This window comes from Antechinus flavipes, chromosome 4 (assembly GCF_016432865.1).
Source record: "Antechinus flavipes isolate AdamAnt ecotype Samford, QLD, Australia chromosome 4, AdamAnt_v2, whole genome shotgun sequence".
Lineage (NCBI taxonomy): Eukaryota > Metazoa > Chordata > Mammalia > Dasyuromorphia > Dasyuridae > Antechinus > Antechinus flavipes.
Window position 1 is genome coordinate 358,543,493 of NC_067401.1, and position 20,668 is coordinate 358,564,160.

The 20,668-nt window shown below is 33.2% G+C and overlaps 1 protein-coding gene across 2 annotated transcripts in view; it reads left to right on the forward strand.

The window, feature by feature from the left end:
• Nucleotides 1-5,308, forward strand: part of CEP43 (centrosomal protein 43) — a 59,300-nt gene extending 53,992 nt beyond the window's left edge. For both annotated transcript variants that reach the window (XM_051998097.1, XM_051998098.1), the window contains 3 exons: nucleotides 520-559; nucleotides 1,928-2,027; nucleotides 5,041-5,308. In XM_051998097.1, the coding sequence (XP_051854057.1) occupies nucleotides 520-559; nucleotides 1,928-2,027; nucleotides 5,041-5,115 (215 nt within the window). In that variant the 3' untranslated portion in view covers nucleotides 5,116-5,308. The remainder of the gene's footprint in view (nucleotides 1-519; nucleotides 560-1,927; nucleotides 2,028-5,040) is intronic.
• The last annotated feature ends 15,360 nt before the right edge of the window (nucleotides 5,309-20,668 follow it).

Consider the following 20,668-nt stretch of genomic DNA (forward strand, 5'->3'; position numbering starts at 1 on the left):
TGAATATGGTCTCTGCGAGTCTTGATTCTGGGCTTTTGAAGCAATAAGAATTTTAGTTTTAAATAAACCATGAAATCAAATACAGAACTTTCTTTCTCTAATTTCACTAATCTTTTTTAATTAAAACTTTTTAAGAATTCATATTCTCCTCAATTAGTCTTTATTAGAAGCTTTCTTAGAATTTTCTTTATTGTCTGATTGTGTTTGTAACATAATTGTTCTCTGATATGGAATGTGTTTAAGGTACATAAGGAAATTATTTATTTTGGATGTGCTTCTAAGATTAATAAATTAAAGTTTTTTCTAATATGAAATATTAACTTGCTTTTTATGGTGTAACTTTTTATTATTGAATGACTATTATATTAAATAATTCTTCAAAAAACCAATAATATTTTAAAGGGAACATTTACTTTAGAATAATGTAGTTCTAGATAAAGAGCCATATCATGTGAATATAAATAAATATGTGTATATGTATACCATATTAAAAATATATACATATATTTTTAAATTCAGGAACTGGAGATGAAGAAGAGTACATGGATGATTTTAATAGGTAAGAAAGAAATTTATCTGGTAGACAAATACACTCAAGAAAATATACAAGTCAATATTTTCTGAAGGCATTTTTTAAAATGACAAATTCTATTTAAAATTTAAAATTATAGTAAGCTCTATTTATTTCCCCTCCAGTAGAGTTGCCAGGAGAATAGAAACTAATCCAAAACTTTATATTTGACTGCATAGAAGGTTAGATTTACAACAAATTAAGTTTATAAAAGATAGTATAGAAATTCATTAAAATAGAATAAAGCAAGACTGTGATTATTGTGAAGCCCTGACATATGAATGAACTCAACTAAATTTCTCCTTCTTGATTTATAATTTATTTCTCCCTTCAATTCAGTAGTTTGCTGTCTGAATGAAAATCCAGGCATAGAAATCTCTGCTGTACCATAATATCCTATAGACCTGTGTACCATGCCAGTTATCCTTCAAACTGCACTTTTTTTATCTTGGTTTCTGCCCTGATAAAAAAAGACTGCCTCTTTTTGCTTCTTGTATTCCCAGGATGTAGCACAATCCTTTGAAACATAGTGCTTTAAAAATATTTTTCCCCATTCCTTTCCAATTATAACAATAGATCTCTTTCAAACCTTCCTTAAAGAGGATGGTCAATTTGGGGGTTTTTTCAAAAGGTTTTTGTCACAATAAATGTGAGTATTGTAATATTTAACACAGTTGACATGACAAAGAAGCATGTAAGCATGTACTTATTTTGCAATGTCAAACTTGAAAACAGGATTTGTTATACATTTAGATAATTTATTTCTTAAAGTTACATGTTTACCATGTAAATATGTAATTCAAATGTTTTAATGAAAACAAATCTAGACAAGCTGTTATAGAAACTTAATTAGCTGAAAAAGTATATTTTTTCTTATGAGAAAGTGCATATTTAAGAAAATATATCAGGAGTTTGGGCTTTTAATCCATCTTCAATATATATATGAATAATTGAGTATAATGGATTTTTGGTCTGCTTCTTTGGTATAGAGAACTACATGATGATGAAACTCCTATTACTGATGTAGATCAGTAAACTTGCAATTTATAGTTTTAGAGAGATGCATAGTGCATCTCTGAGAAGTTGTGTCTTATCCAGTGTCTCATATCTTTAATATATCAGAGGTGAGACTTGAATTCAGGTCATCCATACTTTCATACCAACCTTCTGTTCATTATATTACCTTGCTTCCCAAAGGATATTTAGTATCTTTAAATAAACATTGTTAATGTATATGTTGCTCTGATTTTTTTGGTCCAAATGGTTACATTTCTTAAGTGGAAATTTTATATTGAATAATTATTATGAATGATTTATTATCCTTACAATCTTTTTTTCTCTTCCTTCTGGAAATAGTACCATAAGTCACCGCTCAGAGAAAAGTGAAATAAGTATTGGTGAAGAGATAGAAGAAGACATTTCTGTGGAACTAGATGACGTCAATATCAATGATAAAGTATGCTTTTAAACATGCATGTTTTTATTGAATGATTTCTTTTGTAAGAAATATATTTTTAATGAATTTGTAGACTGGAGAAGCTTTATATACATTGTAAGTTTGTTAATTTGTATCCTTGGAGTACTTTCTGTTTAAAGGAATAGAAAGAGAAATAAAAAATAACTTAACATAGTTTGACATGCACTCTAAATTTTAACAAAGCAAATTTCATTGGATTATGAGAAATAGCATCTGCAGCATCTCTATGGATTATGCAATCTTTCTGGTGTTGTGAACCCTTTTTGCAGTCTGATGATTCCTTTTAGATCCTTTCTTAGAATAATCTTTTTAAATGCATAGTCAAATTTTTAGATCATAAAGGAAACCACTTAAGACAGTTATCCAAAAATATATTTTGAAACTAAATTCATGTAGGCCATGTTAAGAATCCCTAGTTTATAAGAAGTCTGGCAAAATTTAAATATGCCAATTCTTACAGCAGTAGTATTTCCATATAATGGTAATAAAACTACTTAAGCAAATCTGAAAACCAAAAGAAGATGCCTCATATGTTCTGCTATTGCAGAAGTAACTGCTTCCTTTTTGCAAAATGTGGTAGTAACATCAGGAATCTGGGGCTCTGCTCTCCAGGAAACCTTAGAAGTGGTTTTCTGAAGAGCAGTCACATCAATGAACTTTAGGTCCATTGTTTAAAAATCAAATCATGGTTAAGCACATTCAAGGAAAGACAGTATCCAATAGCAAGTTATTTGCGAAATGAGGATTTTAATCTTAAGATTCATCTGTTTATATTATTTAAAAAGGGGCAAATTGGGAGCTATCAACATTTTATTAATTTCTTTGCTTCAATAAAATGAGCGATGTTCCCAAGATGGTTTAAATGAATAGATCTGCAGGAAAACTCAGTTATCTCCTGTTTTCATTGAGTTTTGCAATTAATGATTAAGTGAATATTAGTTAAATGATATGCTGTTGATGGTTTCCTGTTGGTGGTTTCCATGAAAATATAAATTGAGGTGTTTTGCAGTGTTATAAAAATGGGAATTCATGTCTGTGCGTCAGGATTGGTGAAGCCATCAAACCATGGCCTCGAGATGTATTCTAAAACAACAAAACCAGGTATCTTTGGTATCAAATGACCTAATGACTTTTGACTCTGTCATTTGCAAAAGGCATAAATATGAGCAAATTGTTTCACTTTTCTGTGTTGGTTTTCCTCTTATGTGAAATGAGGATGCACAGGTTGGTCTCGCAGTTCTCTTTCAGTTCTAATTATGTGATCCTAGAATGTAAGCACAGGGCCTGTCACCTTTTTATCTGTGTTCCCCCTTGTAAAACATAATGCCTTTCAATATAGTATATGATTGAAAGGTGTTAGGTGATTGTTCTTACAAGAAACAACATTTAATAAGCATTTACTGGGTGCAAAGCACTTCAGAATAATGGAGCAAATATGTAGTGTTCAATTGGAGCTTGCTCTTTTGGATTTCCTTTTGGGTATTCTTGGCAGAGATCATTAGAGTGATTTGCCATTTTTTTCTCTAGATCATTTTACATATGAGCAAAGAGAGGCTTACAGGGATAAATGGCTCACTCATTGTCACATAGTAAGTGTCTGAGGCCAAATTTGAACTCAGATCTAAAGGTAGAAGCAAGATATCCATTTGGCAGATATGCTGTAGTGGAAATTAATTTCAGGTATGGTTTATATTAAGTGGTCACTGAAATCCCTGATTTCTATGTTAATGTCTATTGTGGAATAACAAAGAAATGAAGTTTTACTTCAAGTTACTTGAATTTCCAATCATTCAAGTACCATTTTGAGAATATCTGATTTAATAAACAAGTAGGAAAATTTAACATATCATATTTTCTGTACCCAATCTAGTGCTGCCTGAGGGTTTCCCCTTCTATTGGCCTTTTCCCAGTTCCCTCTTCACCCTCTTTTCAGCATTTTGACAATGTAGACCAGTAATATCAAACTCAAACAGAAATGGAGGCCACTAATCTTGATACCCCAGGATCAATACTTATAGAGTCATAGTGACTGATTTATAAAGTGTAATATCTGTAGAGAAAGATAACATATATGTATAAGGAAGCTATAAAGTAGGAATAGGGGATTATAGAAAGGTCGCTTATGTTTTGATAGGAAAGAATCAGATTCCAGGTTGGCTTTGTTTGAAAATGACCAAGAAGTGGCATAGTATCATGGATCCAGAAGAAGTTGGCCAGAATATAGAGAGCATGATTTGGAAATGTGAAGAAATAGAGGATTCTCTTTCAGCTATACATATGTATTTCTCTATTCCATGATGCTGGGTTTAACTTGATTTTTGACTGTTTTTAATAATTAGTAAAAGAGTTTCAAGATATTTCTTAAGTTCAATTTTTGCTTTGTTGTAAGTTTTTGGTTCTTCTTTGGATATGGATTAGATCATTTCCCAAAATGGATACTTAATTTTTATTGACTGACTAGATAATTTAAGTTCCTTAATTCTGAGATTCTTTGATTTTAAAAAAGCATTTGCAAGTTTTAAAATATCCATTCCCCTTCTCCCTGATTTTAATGAATTTCATTTAAATTTAGAATATAGGTAAAGGTTCATAGAGATGTGCTTTTTACTGAGTGAAGTCTACAATAGAATCAAATAGGACCAATTAACAATGATATTTGGGGACCATTTTCTTGATCTTAGTAAAATAATGGTTAGCTAAGTTTTCCTAAATTTTTCACTTGCACTTGAGATTCTGATCAGTGTTTTAATTTCAATTTTGCCACTTAGGAATCATGAAACCTGATCTAAACCTTTGAAGTCTTGAATTTTCTCATTTATCAAATAGCTAATATTTACCTCTTAGTGTAAAAAACACAAGTTTTGTAATGGATTTGATATGCTTAGTTAAATAAGTATTTTACAAATGATAATTTTTAATTCATTATAGTAATTTTATATTATAGTTATTTTAGAAAACTGATTATTTGTTTTTCCTTTCTTTTTACAAAAAGCTTGAAGACCTCACACAGGATCTTACTGTTTCTCAACTTAGTGATGTTGCAGATTATCTAGAAGATGTTGCATAGACATGAAAGAAGGAGGTATTCTAATAAAATGGACTAAGGACTCTGAACAGTTACATTTCTTTCAGACAATCACACTTTGGAATGTCTGCTTCCTGTTTGTGCCTTGTGTTTCAAAAAGACTGCAGATAAAAAACAAAAAAACAAAAAACTGATCATTTCACAGCATATACTAAATGAAATGGTTCCAATTTGAGCCCGTGTGGAGGATTTACTATTCTTCATTTGGTTAAAGTATGCCTTTCACTGTGGAAGTTGGATTTTCTCAGCACTTGTCCGTTGCAGGCAATGGACACATGGAATTACCAGTGTTATGAAGAGTGTAATAGAAGAAATCAACAAAACTGTACCTTCACACAAAATCGTGTATGAGTGAGTGTGTGTGGCACTATGATATTTTCAAATAATGGTTTTAGCCCTCAAAAGCAAGGACATCTGGAGTTAAGGCTTATCCACTCAATTACACTTTGTTATTGGTGAAATTATTCTGAGGTTACTTAAAGAGTTATATGATAAATCTAGTACTGAAATACATCAGGATAAGTTAAGTTTGGTAAATCAGCTTTAACTTTATATTTCCTTCCTTTTGGAAGGTTCGTTAGACCATTAAGGTTATCTTAAATTACTCTTCTTTCTGCTTATTAATTTTATTTTATGGACATCTAATAAGTGGTTGAAGTTTTGAATTCCTTAAGATGGACAGTATCACATCTATATATTCAACAGTAACACTAGTTACTGTTGATGAGTCCTTGTCAATGAGAGAATCTTTGATTTACAAGCAGAAAAATGTTCACTATAGTTGCATTTTTGAAAATTTGCCTTCTAAGATAACCCAAACAAGTCTGAAACCACTAAACAGCTTTTTTTTCTTTCTTTCTTTTTTTTTTTTTTTTGCTTCAGACCTGTAAGTTGATATCTAAGTTTAAGTCCAAATTGGAAAACAAAATTAGTGATGGCCTAAGACCACATGAATACTCAGTTTCAGACAGAAGCTTATACTGTGCATGTTTTTATTATAACTCTATAAAAACAGGGTCAGTAATGGAGATGCTGACAGTTTCATTTATACTGTCATGCATAATGCTGCTAATTATAGGTCATTGACATTTGTAATACTAAAGTCTTTTAAATTGCACTTGAGCATTGTTAAAAAAAATAATTGGAAATGATAAATGCAGGTGAATATAAGCAGCTACATTTATGTTAAATTTTTATACTTCTTTATTTCATTTAAATTATGATTATTTTTTTGTCACCTTAATAAAAGCAGCATGCTAAACCAAATACATTAATGTAATAAAGAGGGGAGATAATACATAGTTTACATAAAGATAACTGGTACTCTCACATTGGCCCAAATATTTTAAAGTAATAATTTGTTGGATTTATAGTATAAAAGGTGATAACTACTTATAGACTTTTCACTTGATGGTAATTACATATTAAAATCTGGAATTGATTTTTTGTTTTTGTTCTTTTCTTCTTTTGTTTACTGAAAATGAAGCCAAGCAAGAATATCAAGGAGAAATTAAAAAGGGGGAAAAAAACAAAAATAAAATAGACCACTGATGATGTTTAGGTCTATCCTAGATTTATAAAGCAGTATCTCAAGGTAGCTAAGACCTTTATATTTTTGTGTATTTGAATCCTATCAAGAGGATCTTTTAAATGGTACATATCTTGTATGAAGAAGTACTCTACTACAAAAAACTGTCCAAATTACTTACTACAAATTACCTTTCATGCTTTGTGTAACATCTATGAAACAATGTGAAACTTAAATGGCTGTTGTAAATTGTAACTTTTTTTGTTCTGCTCACCTGTGAATTGTATCAAATATATTTTTGAAAATCCTGATTGATAATACTGAGATTTCAGTGAAATGTCCTAAAACTTTGTTATAGGGATGTGATCTTTATAAAAATTATATAATTAATTATAAATTGTTGAATAGTAGCATCTGAAATATGGCATTTTCCTACCCATTAAAGAATCTGAATTTCAGGTGGTGTTTGGGAAAATGTGGGAGAAAAATACCAAATGGGAGATCATTTTGTGATGCTAGTACTATATGCATTTTGAGTAACTTTTAGTAACTTAAAATTCAACTATACTATAAGGTCATGGTGCTAGATTGGGTCACTCTGTTTGAAATAGATTTACCTATCTAAATAATGATTAAGCTTTAAGAGTTAGAATGTTAGGCCAGAAGATTTTGAGTGTGAAAGGATTTTTTAGACGCATGTACATGGACATATTATCCCAGGTATTGTACTTTTTGGAATATATTTTTATGGGGTGAAACCAGTATTCTGCAGTGGAAGTTTTCATAATTCAGGTCCTTCATTAATTGACAAAAAATAAAAGTGCTTTTTTCTTCTTTATGTTCTCTCATCTTTATATATTACTGTTATGTCATTAATTGGGTATTTACAAGCATATTAAAAAAAAAAAACAAGCAAAAGTAGACAATACATGCAATATGCCCTTTATATTAAAGCATCTTGAAATAACTGTAAATTAAAGAATATATTTCACATATTTCCCTCATTTTCAGAACACTTAACCACTCCAAAATTTCTACATCCAATTAAGTCATCATAGTCAAATTCATGTAAAGCCAAATTAAAAACCACATTAGGCAAAGTACATGGATACTTGCATTCATAGTAGCTATTTATGTATATAAGATTGTCTACCATGTTTTCGTACCTCATTTTACTTTAGGAAGAAAAAGAAGCATTCTTTTGTCTTTTTTGCTTCTATATCTTTTGTATAAAGCATTGCAGAAAATATTATTGGGCTAATTTTGTATATTCCTATATTTCTATCCAGTCTCATTTTACAATCGAAAAAATTGGGTCAAAAAAAAGTGATTGGAGTTTTTAACTCAGACTTTCCTGGCTATTTTCTCCTATAATCTATAATATCTCCATAATAGGAATTGTTTTTCCTAGTAATATACTTTGCCTGTACCATCTCACCTCATTCTGTTTTTCATTCTTCTGAAACTTCAGTTTTTAGGTAGAAGAGTATTAAATATTATCCTTATCACTTCCCAATCATGGCTTCCATCTTACCTCTGTTGATAAAGCCATAGAGATTTTACTCCTGATAAAAGTTCCAGGGCAAGTTGGTGTTAGTATTGATCATCCGACTGTGCCGTGTGGTGTTTATGTATGTTTGAGGATCTGACAAATGCTGATGCCAGAAAGAATGGCAAAGAGAACATTGCTATTGCCTGGGAAAGGGCATGGAGGCTTAGAGGTCTTGGCTGCCAGTAGAATAGAACCATATACTACCAGCACCCTACTCTTTTCCAGTGAATGGCAGCTTGTTACTCTTACCAGTGACAGTGTCTGGAGATGCTTTTTCTTTTTCTTTGCCACCACTATCAGCAATAAGAGTACTACATTGAAACAATGATAAGATCTTTCCCCACTCCGTGTTTTGGTTTTCTTAGGTGCAAAAAGGAGTCCACATGAGAAATTTTGGAGATGGGGCTGGGAGAGAATGAAAAGAATTGCTTGGAAGTCACAGCCTTAGGGCTGCAGCATTTGAAAGGAAAGAAGTCTGCCCATGTTCACAAAGATAACTGATACAAAAAGGTACAACATTGGTAGGTACCCTGCTTGGCTCTAGCGAAAACTCTGCCTTTGCCATTTAATGAGATTTTTTCATCCCACTTGAGCTATTTCACATGTCCAATCTTTTCCTTCTGCCATCTATATGCTTTTGACACTTCTATTTGCAGATGTTAGTATTTTCATTTGTAGATTATATTTTATGGGATAATTTTTCCTGCAAATAAATACTTTTTAAATGTCTTTTGCATTTTCTAGTAATTTACTTTTTCAGATACATTTCAATTTTATAGGATTTAAATCTAAGAGAATTTAAGAGAACATCTGCTCTAACAGTACAAAGCAGCTGGTGATGCAGGGGATAGGGGTCTTATACTAGGAGTCAGAAAGACTTGAGTTCAAATTCTGCCTCAGACACTTTATTAAAATCTTGTTGTCTACTTCAATTTCCTCATCTGTAAAATGGGGATAGTAGTAGCAACTGCTTCCCAGGGTTGTGAGGATCAAACAAGATAGGTGTAAAAAGCACTTAGCTCAGTGCCTAGAACATAGTAAGTGCTTTATGATTATTTCTTAACCTTTATTTTACAGGTAAGAAAACATAAAAGCCACAGAGGTCACAGTATTTGAGAGTTGGAAAGGACTTCATTGGCTAGATATTCATCCTATATACTGAAGGAATCCCCGCTACGACATACATACCCAAGGTTATTCCAGCCTCTTTTAAAAAAAAAAAATTTCCTTTTTTTTTTTTTTTTTACCCAATTACATGTAAAAATAATTTTCAACATTAATTTTCAAAAATTTTGAGTTCCAAATTCTAACCCTCCTCTCCCCTATCTCTGAGATAATAAACAGTCTGATACAGGTTATACATGTGTAGTCATATAAAACATATTTCTACATTAGTCATTTTGCAGAAGCTCAAACTGTGCCTCGATATCCTTCCTCTTCCCCTTCCCCGCAAAAAAGTAAAAAATAGTATGCTTTGGTCTGCATTCAGACTCAATCAGTTCTTTTTTTTTTTGAAGGTAGATAAAATTTTTCATTACAAGTTCTGTGGAATTGTCTTGGATTATTGTATTACTGAAAATAGGCAAGTCATTCACAATTGATTATTATACAATATTTCTGTTATTGTGTACAGTGATTTGGCTCATTTCACTTCACATCATTTCATGTAAGTCCAGGTTTTTTGAAATCTTGTCATTTTTAGAGTATTCTGTAACATTATACCACAACTTGTTTAGCCATTCTCCAAATGAAGGGGAATCTTCCTAATTTTCAATTCTTTGGCACAAATAGAGATCCTATAAATATTTTTGTACAAATAGATCCTTCCCCTTAAAAAAAATCCTTTGGGATATAGATCTTCTATTGATACTGCTGGGTCAAAAGATTTGCATAGTTTTATAGTCCTTTCGGCATAGTTCTAAAAATGGTTAGATCAGTTCACAACTCCACCAGCATACAATCAATATATCCCAATTTTCCCACATCCCCTCCAAAGTTTATTTTTCATTTTTGTAATGTAAGTCAGTGGCGTAGGTATGAGATAGTATCTCAGAGTTGTTTTAATATGCATTTCTCCAATTATGATTTAAAACATTTTTTCATATGACTATTGATAGCTTTGATTTCTTTTTCTAAAAATTGCTATTTATGTTCTTTGGGCATTTATCAATTGGGGAATGACTTGTATTCTTATAAATTTGGCTCAGTTCTATATATATTTAAGAAATGAGGCCTTTGTCAGACAAACTTCCTGTAAATTTTGTTTTTGCATTTCCTGCTTTCCTTCTAAGTTTGGCTCTATTTGGTTTTGTTTGTGTGAAACCTTTTAAATTTTATGTAAACACCTCATGTTTCTCTCTCTTATCCATGTCTGACAGGTAATTTTTTCTATGCTCCTCTCATAAACTTATGAAAAAATATGTAAATCCAATATAGGCATACATATTTGTACAATTATCTTGCTGCACAAGAAAAATCAGATCAAAAAGGAAAAAAGAATGCAAACACCAAAAAGAATGAAGGCTATGTTTTCATCCACACTCAGTTCTCACAGTTCTCTGGGTGTAGATGGCTATCAGCAGCACAAGATTATTGGAACTGACCTCAATCATCTCATTGTTTCCAACAATGTTTATATGTTTACATATATTGGATTTAACATATATTTTAATATTAATAACATATATTGGATTCCTTGCCATTTAGGGGAGGAAGTGGAGGAAAGGAGGGGAAAATTTGGAACACAAGGCTATGCAAGGTTCAATGTTGAAAAATTATCTATGCATAGTTTTGGAAATAAAAAGTTTTCAGAAAAAATAAAGTCAAGAGTTGATCATTGTATAATCTTGTTGTTGCTGTGTACAATGATCTCCTGGTTCTGCACACTTCACTTAGCATCACTTCCTGGAAGTTTCTCCAGTCCTCTCTGGATCATCCTGCTGATCCTTTCTTATAGAACAATAATATTCTATAACATTCATATATCACAATTTATTCAGCCATTCTCCAATTGATGGGCATCCACTCAGTTTCCAGTTTCTTACCACTACAAAAAGGTCTGCCAAAAACATTTTTGGCATCACTTTATGACTACATCATATGTTTATGTTGGCCATGTTTTTGATCTATGGTGTGAGAATATTGGTTTATGCCTAGTTTCTACCAAGCTGCTTTCTACTTTTCACAGGAATTTTTGTCATATGATGAGTTCTTTTTTGCCCTAAAAAATTGGATTTTGGCCATTTAGTACTGTGTGTACCTAATCTATTGCACTGATCTCTACCGCTGTATTTCTTACCTAGTTTGTTTCAATGTTTACCACTTTGTAATATAGTTTGAAATATAGTGGTATAAGACTGTGTTCCTTCAAATTTTTTTTCCATTAATTTTTTTCCTCTTTTGTACTTTCACATGAATTTTGTAACTTTTTTTTGACACCTCCATAAAACAATTCTTTAATAATTTTATTGGGATGTCATTAAATAAGTAAATTCATTTAGGCAGACTAAATATTTTTATATTAGTTATACCTATGAGCTATGAATATTCTCCATTTGTTTAGATCTGCCTTCATTTGTGTAAAATGTTTTATAATTGTGCTCATAATAGTTCCTGGAATAGGCTGGATATATCTTGGCAATTGGGGGTAAGTGACTTGCCCAAGATCACACAGCTAGGAAGTGCTAAGTATCTGAGACCAGATTTGAACTCAGGTCCTCCTGACTTCAGGGCTAGTGCTCTATCCATTGTGCCACCTAGTTGCCCCAGTATTATTTAATATTATCTGTAGTTAGTTTAAGTAGAATTCTATTTCTTTTTCTGTTTTTGCTCTTCTGGATTTAAGTATCAAAATGATGTTTGTGTTCTTTATAGTTTCTTGAAGTATATGTATAGGCCCTTTTTTTGGTCATGGATTTCTGCCCAGTAATTCTTAATTTATCTCTTTTTGATGTGTTTGGTATATTGTTTTTTTTTCTTCCTGCTGGGTTTTGTTGGTAATTTATAGAAGTGCTAGTAATTTATGTAGGTTTATTTTATATCCTGAAAGTTTGCTAAAGTTGTTAATTGTTTCAACTATCTTTTGGTTGATTTTTCAAGGTTGGTTGGTTGTCCTTCATTTTTGAAGAAGACCAAAATGACATCATTATGTTAGAGTCAAGTTGCAGTGTGTTCGACTGTGGCTGCTTAGACCAGTACAAACTCGGAATGCTCTGCCACAGGTCAGACACAAATGGTCCCTATGGACATTTGAGATAGTTTCTCTAATTTTGCGTATTTTCCATTTCCTTTGAGCTAACTCATTTCTGCTTTGCTCATAGGTCACAGAACCTTCTCTGATGAAGGCACACCATGTTGAGCAGTTCTGTGCCAGTGTCTCCCATGTCACACAGTCTATTCTAAAGTTCTTAAGTGACTTCTTGACAGTGTCCTTGTCTGGCTTTTTCTGACCACCTTATGCATGCTTGTCCTGTGTGAATTCTCCATAAAATAATTTTTTTGGCAAGCGAACAATACAGTTGGCATTTGAACATTGTGGCCAACCCAATGGAGTTGTGCTAGCTGCACTAAAGTTGGAATGCTTGGCAGTTTAGTTTGAGAAAGGACCTCAGTGTCTGGGATCTTGTCCTGCCAGATGATCTTCAGAATCTTCCTAAGACAATTCAAATGGAGGTGATTCAATTTCCTGGCATGTGCTGGTAGGCTATCCAGATCTCATAGGCATACAACAATGAGGTGAGCCCAATGGCTCTGTAGACCTTCAGTTTGGTAATCAGTAATACCTCCCATCTCCCACACTTTACTTCAGAGCCTCTCAAACACTGAAGTAGCTCCAGCAATGCATGTGTCAATCTCATTATCAATATATGGACATCCCTAGAAAGTATACCGCCAAGGTAAATGAACTTATCCACAGCATTTAAAACTTCATCATTTACAGTAACTGACGGGTTCCACATATGGATGATGTGGTGCTGGCTGATGGAGGACCCGCTTTTTCTTGGTGTTAATTGTTAGGCCAAAATTAGCATAAGCAGCAGAGAATTGATCCACACTCAATTGCATCTCTGCTTCAGAGGCTGCATTGAGTATACAATTCTCTGCAAACAAAAAGTCATTAACTTCCTCCACTTTGGTTTTGGCTTGTAGCCTTTTCCAAGTTAAAGAATTTACCTCAGTGCAGTAGCTGTCTTTTGATGCTATGTTTGTTCTTATTGAAAGCATTTGACAATATGGCTAAAAACGTCAGTGCATGGGGAGCAAGCACAAAGCCATTGGTGACTGGGAAAGCTCAAGAGCATTGCCCATTGTCCAGAACCTGGGCAAGCATGTCATCATGAAATTGATATACTAGTTTGATTAACTTCTCTGGGCAACCAAATTTTGACATTATTTTCCATATGCCCTTATGACTGACAGTATTAAAGGCCTTGGGCAGATCTAAAAATATTGTATACAAACTAATGTTCTGCTTCCTGGAGTTGTGGAGTTAAATGCCACATTTGACTGTTCCTCAGCCCCTCAAGCCACACTAGTTCTCAGGTGGATGACTTGGGTCAGCCTATTAAAGTTGTATCTGGCAAGAATTTTGCCAATAATAACTAAGAATTTCCCCTTCTTCCCCGGTGCTGGTTGATTTGTCACAGGACAATCTATTCCCTTTAGCTTTATAAAGATGATCAGTGGAGACATCTTTGAATTCCTGGGCATAACTTCTTAGCATAAAGAAATGCCATCTTAAAATCTGAAAAATTTCAGTCAGTTTTTGTATGAGTAATGGACCCCCTCTTTGTAAATTTCAGAGTTAGGTGGATGAGATGGGCGCCAAGGTGGAAAGCAGATCTGTATAGGGCTCATACCTGAATACATCCTACACCCCATTGTCAAGGAACTCTGTAAGTACATTATGTCATCTGCAAACAATAATAGCTTTGTTTCTTAATTGCCTATTATTTTATTCCTTCAATTTCTTTTTCTTTTTTTTCATCTTATTGCTATAGGTAGCCTTTTTTAATACAATATTGAATTGTGGTGATAATAGACAGTCTTATTAAACTCCTGATCTTAACTGGGAAGGTTTCTATTTATCCTTTTTACAGAAAATATTTGCTCTTGGTTTTAAATAGATAATACTCTTTTAAGAAAAACACCATTTAATTCTCTTCTTCTAATGTTTTTTAATTGGGATAGATATTGTGTTTTGTCAAAAAGTTTTTTCTGTATTTATTGACAATTTTTGTTGTTTTTGTTATTGATAACAGTCAGTTATGATTATAATTTTTTCTGATATTGAGCCAGTTCTGTATTTCCCTTTAACATTATGTGTAATAGTCATGATGTAGTCTTTTATTCAGAGATCTTATATTAATATTCATTATGGAATTATGGAATTATGAGTTTTCTTTCTTTGTTTTTGCTCTCCTGGATTTAAGTATCAAAATGATGTTTGTGTTCTTTATAGTTTCTTGAAGTATATGTATAGGCCCTTTTTTTGGTCATGGATTTCTGCCCAGTAATTCTTAATTTATCTCTTTTTGATGTGTTTGGTATATTGTTTTTCCTCTTTGAACTTTTTTACTTAATTATTTTTTCCTTTGCTTTGTTTTACTGGGGTTTTTTGGGTGTCTGTATGGATTCATTAGGTTCCATTTACCCAATTCAAATTTTTAGGGAATTATTTTTTTAGTGAGCTTTTATGTAACCTAGTTTTCCATTAGGCTAATTCTGCTTTTAAGGAGTAGTGTCTTCTATGCCTCTTTTAATATTTGATCTTTTATGATTTTTAAGATTATTTTCTTTAGTATGTGTGTGTGTGTGTGTGTGTGTGTGTGTGTGTGTGTGTGCGCCTTCTTTACCTCCTTTACTTAGGTGTCTCTGTTTTCTTAATTTTTTTTTTTTTTGCAGCATTCTCATTTCTTTTTCCCAAATTTTTCTTCTATCACATTTATTTTATTTAAAAAAAAATTTAGTTGCTCTTTTTTAAAACTCTTCAATATATGTTAAATCCAATATATGCATACATATTTATACACTTATCATGCCTCACAAGAAAAAAAAATGCAAGCAAACAAGAAGGGTGAAAGTACTATGGTGTAGTCCACACTCAAGTTCCCACAATGTGCTCTCTGGGTGTAGAGGGCTTTCTTCGTCACTGAACAATTGGGACTGGTTTGAATCCTCTCATTGCTGAAGAGAGCCATGTCCATCACAGTTGAACTTCCATATAGTCTTGCTGTTGTCCTGCACAATCATCTCCTGGCTTCTGCTCATTTCACTTAGCCTTAGCTCTCTGAAATCATTCTGCTGGTCATTTCTTACAGAACAATAATATTCCATAACATTCATATACCACAATTTATTCAGCCATTCTCCAATTGATGGGCATCTGCTCAATTTCCAGTTTCTTGCCATTACAAAAGGGCTGCCACAAACATTTTTGCACAGGAGGGTCCCTTTCCCTTTGTTAAAATTTCTTTGGTATATAGACCCAGTAGTAACACTGCTGGATCGAAGGATATGCACAATTTGATAACTTTTTTTGAGCATAGTTCCAAATTGCAGAGCTCTATTTTAACAGAGTTAAAAGTTAATTAAAAGACTAGAAAAATGAGCAAATAACAGAAAAAGATTCTGACCATAGAAAGCTACTATTGTGTCAAGGAAGATCAAAATATACACTCAGAAGATGATAACAAAGTCAAAGCTCCTACATGCAAAGCCTCCAAGAAAAACCAGAATTGGTTTCAGGCCATGGAAGATCTCAAAAGGGATTTTGGAAATCAAGAAAGATAAGAGGGAAAAAATGGGGAGAGAAGAGTGATGCGAAAGGAAATATAAAAAGCTAATGAGAAAAAATGCTTTAAAAAGCAACATTGGCGAAATTGGAAAGGAAGTACAAAAGCTCAGTGAGAAAAATGATTCCTTAAAAATTAGAATTGATCAACTGGAAGCTGATGACTTTATGAGAAATCAAGAAACAATGAAATAAAACCAAAAGAATGAAAATATAGAAAACATGAAATATCTCATTGGAAAAAACAACTAACCTAGAAAACAGAACCAGGAGAAGTAATTTAAAAATTATTGGTCTACCTGAAATCCACTATCAAAAAAAGATCCTAGGTAACATCTTTCAAGAAAGTATTAAGGAATACTATCCTGACATTCTAGAACCAGAGAGTAAAATAGAAATTGAAAGAATCTACTGATCGCCTCCTAAAAGAAATCCCAAGTTGAAAACTCCCAGGAATCAAAATTCGAGTCAGATTCCAGAACTCTCCCAGGCCGAGGAGAAAATATTACAAGCAAAATGTTGTAAGAAAGAAACAATCTGGTCATGGTGGAGCCACAGACAGGATCAACACAAGATTTGATAGCTTTTACATTAAGGGACTGGAGAACTTGAAATATATTCCAGAGAGCAATGGAGCTAGGATTACAACCAATAATTACTATGCAAAAATGAGTATAATTCTGAAAAGGAAAAATATTCAGCAAAATAGAGGACTTTAAAAAGACCAGAGCTGAATAGAAAATTTGATCTTCAAATACAGGACTCAGGAGAAGCATAAGGAGGTAATCAGGAAAGTGATATATGGGATTTTATAAAGTTTATCTATTTACATTCCTAAATGGGAAGATAATAGTTGGAGCTCATAAGAACTTTCTCATTGTTATGGCAAAAACAAAAAACAAAAAAAAAAACAAACCCTACTTCCCAATTGATAAAAAAGTCAGAAGATATGAATTATGCCAAAAGACCTATAAAATCATGAATATCCTTTGATCTAATAATACCACTACAAGGCATGAATCCCAAAAGAGACTTTTTTTTGAAAGGAAAAAGAACTTATAAGTACAAAAATAATTAAAGCAGCTCTTTTCTCAGGACAAAGAATAGGAACTTGAAGGGATGCCCATCAACTGGCTGAATAAATTGTAGTATGTGATTCTAATAGAATGTTTTTATCCTATAAGAAATGATGAGTAGGATGCTATCAGAAAAACCTGGAAAGTCCTCCATGATTTCAAGCAAAGTGAACTGTGCTGTGCACATAAGTAATAACAATGTTGTGGGTTGATCAGCTATGAATGACTTCTCTTTTTTCAGCAATAAAATGATCTAAATCTATTCTGAAGGACTTATGATGAAAAATGCTATCCATACTCAGAGATTGTGTCTGAATACAGATTGAAGAATACTTAAAAAAATTTTTTTTTTCCTTGAGAGTTTTTTTTTTAGGGGGAGTGGGGAGATTTATGTTTTTTTTGGTTACATGACTTTTATGGAAATGTTTTGCATAACTTCACATGGGCTTTGTCAATGGAGGCGTATGAGAAGGGGGAGAATCTAGAACTGAAAGTTTTAAAAACAAATATAGAAAAATTGTTTTGCATGTAGCTGGGGAAAATTAAAAAAAAAAATAAAACTAAACCAAAACCAAACCAAAATAAAGAACTTTAGAATTGATTGTGAAAATGGGAGACATTGACACAGGGTTGCGCAGTGTGGCGCGTCCTCATAAGAGAAGATGCTGTGCTCTATGAACAAAGAAGAATTAAATTAGCTCAGAAGAAATGCAAGGTGCACAAAGTTGGAGTATCCATTCCAAATGATTATAGGGTCTATTTGTGTCTGACCTATGGTAGAGCATTCTGAATTCATAGTGGTCCGCTCATTCATAGTCACACATGCTAACTTGACTCTAAAATAGTGATGTCATTTTGTTGTTCTTCAAGAGCAAAGGACAATCACAATCCAAGACAATTCCAAAAGATTCAAGATGGAAAATGCTATTCACATCCAGAGAACTATTGAGGCTGAATGAAGATCAAAGCATACACTTTTTACTTTTTTTTTCTTTTTGTGGCTTTCCCCTTTTGTTCTGTTTTTTCTTTCACAACATGACTAATGGGGAAATATGTTTGCATGAGTGCACATGTATAACCTATATCAGATTGTTTACCATGTTGGGGAAGCGGAAGATGGAGAAAAAAGATTTTGAGCTTCAAAATTTTTGAAAAAAGTGAGAAAATCCTGGCTCACCTTCTTTTCTGATCTGCCATGACCTTGATATCTTTCAGGTTTATTTTTGCTAATATGTGGCAGCCTATTTATACCTAACAAGGTTTTCTTAAAAGCTGGCTTTCTATGTACTGCATTAGAGGTGTCAAACTCCCAGCCCGATGTCATAAACTGATGCAAAATTTCCGAGAACAGAACCAGATTAAAATGTTACTTGTTATGAGCTTTTTCTTCTCAAAATACAGCCAGGTGATAAAAGTTCAGATCTTTTATTATCTCCAATATAGCCCGGTTACCTTAGAGGCCTATCTCTCTGCTTGGTTCCAAGAGCTCTCTCCGAATGTCACCAAATCCAAAGGTCTGGTCCTTCAGCCTCTGCCTCTGCTTTCTTCAGCCTCCAGCCAGCTCCAACTCTTCATGCCATTCCGGTGAAAATCTCGACTTGTAGCTTCTTCACTCTCTGAAGAACCTCTTCGACTGGCCCATTGGCCTATTTATGCTCCTTCCAGAGAGAGGGATTATGGGTTTTCTCCCATAGTGCTCTCTGGTCCAAAGAGCTTCAAGGGAGGTATGAACTCATTGAACTCCAATGAGTAAAGGTGTGAACACAAGCCTTGTATTAATTAGTTCTACTTAGTACCTTGTTTCAGGTTCTGCCCAAAACATCTTCTTGTAAGATTAGATCAACTCTAATTAGTTAGCAGTTAGTAAGGATTCCAACAGTTACTGAGAAATGTTTAATTATATAAACAAAAATATAATATAACATAATGTTAATTTGTGTTTTTTAAGTCAATATGTGATTTGCTGGGATCCCATTTGTAACTGAGTTTGATACCACTGTTACATATTGTGGCTATTTATTCACTAAAAGAATTTTGTCATTGTTCAGTCATTTTAAGTAGGATTTGACTTCATGATGATAGGAGAATTCTTCTAGGAGAATTATAGCAATAATTTTAATGTCCTATGATCTTAGAGTGCTTCTGTTGTTTAACAGTCAGTCAATGATTCTAAAGTCTTGAATGAGATGGAGTGAGATCTCTCAGGACAGTTGTGAAAATCGAGTAAGGCTTCATCTACCCCAGAGTTGGAGTAGGCCTGAAGGTCCTTGGACATTGACTCAAGGGTATACATAAGTCCCTTTCCTGCTATCCTCCCTGAAATGACATTTTTTCCCTACCTCAATCAAATGTGGGCAGCTACTTTTTGGCTAAAGTTCTATTTCCTGAGTAGTTCCCACTTAGATTGTAAGACTCTCATCCAGTAAGGATGAGGGTCAGTGGTGGGAGGGGTATTTGCATTAGGGACTATTTAAAGTGTCAAAGCTATCCCAAAGGTGCTTTTCCTTTTGATTGCTTGTCCAACTGGAGAGATACCCATTTCTTGCAAGAACATATAATAAACTTTAGTTTTGCTCCTAGAGATATCTTCAGCCTTTTTTTTATTAAATGGATACATTCTGAGCCACACATTTCTGGCTTTGGAATCAGTGATCCTGAAGTTCCCTCACCCTTGACCTTAGAGTACTATTATTGTAACAGTCTTTTTGTCAATGATTATAAAAATCTTCTGACCTAGGAATATAATAATATTTCTTCCCTTAGACTTTAGCGAAGATATATCAGGGATCTTAAAGCCCTCTGAACTTAGAATGCTCTTGTTCTAACAATCTATCTATCAATGATTTTAAAGTCTTCTGGCCTTAGAATAGTCCCACAAACATTATTGACTGTTAGATAGATAATCTCTTCATCAGTGATAACCAAATGCCTGAGACAATAGTGAATAGACTACTGCTCAAATCTACCTGTAAGTCATAAAATTAGCATATCAGTGACATGAAATAGATAAATTTATATTCTTTCTCTTAGTTCATTGCTAAATTCTTTTAGAATTTAGCCCTCTTCAATTGGGTTTACAATTACAATAAACTTTGCCACTTGACTTAGATATGGTTTCAAGCCTGTAAATTCTTTTGAGACAACACACAATACCAGTCTGTGACACCCCCTCCCCCAACCTTTTGGAGTGCCTTCTTAACTTCTCAGTATTTTTTATAAGAAAACCCACAAGAAGTCTGACTCCACTGAGAAACAATTGAGCAACAAAGGTGGGAGAAGGACAGATTATGAAGGGCTTTAAATTCCAAAAAGATTTAATCTTGGATTACATTAATTTACATTTCCTCACTAATCCAGTTAGGGCATTTTTGTCTCAGGATGGGAGTTCCAAAGCTTGATGGATAAAGTTCTTCCAGAGCATCATCTCTCAGCAAATAGGAATTTTCTTGTACTGACAAATAATGATTTTCCTAAAATTTTACTTTCCCTGTATCACTCCTTTGTTCATGCAACATCAATGACTTAGATTTCAGGTCTGGCACTCTGATCATTGTCCCAGCTAGCTGTCCTGGATGCCAATAGAAGAA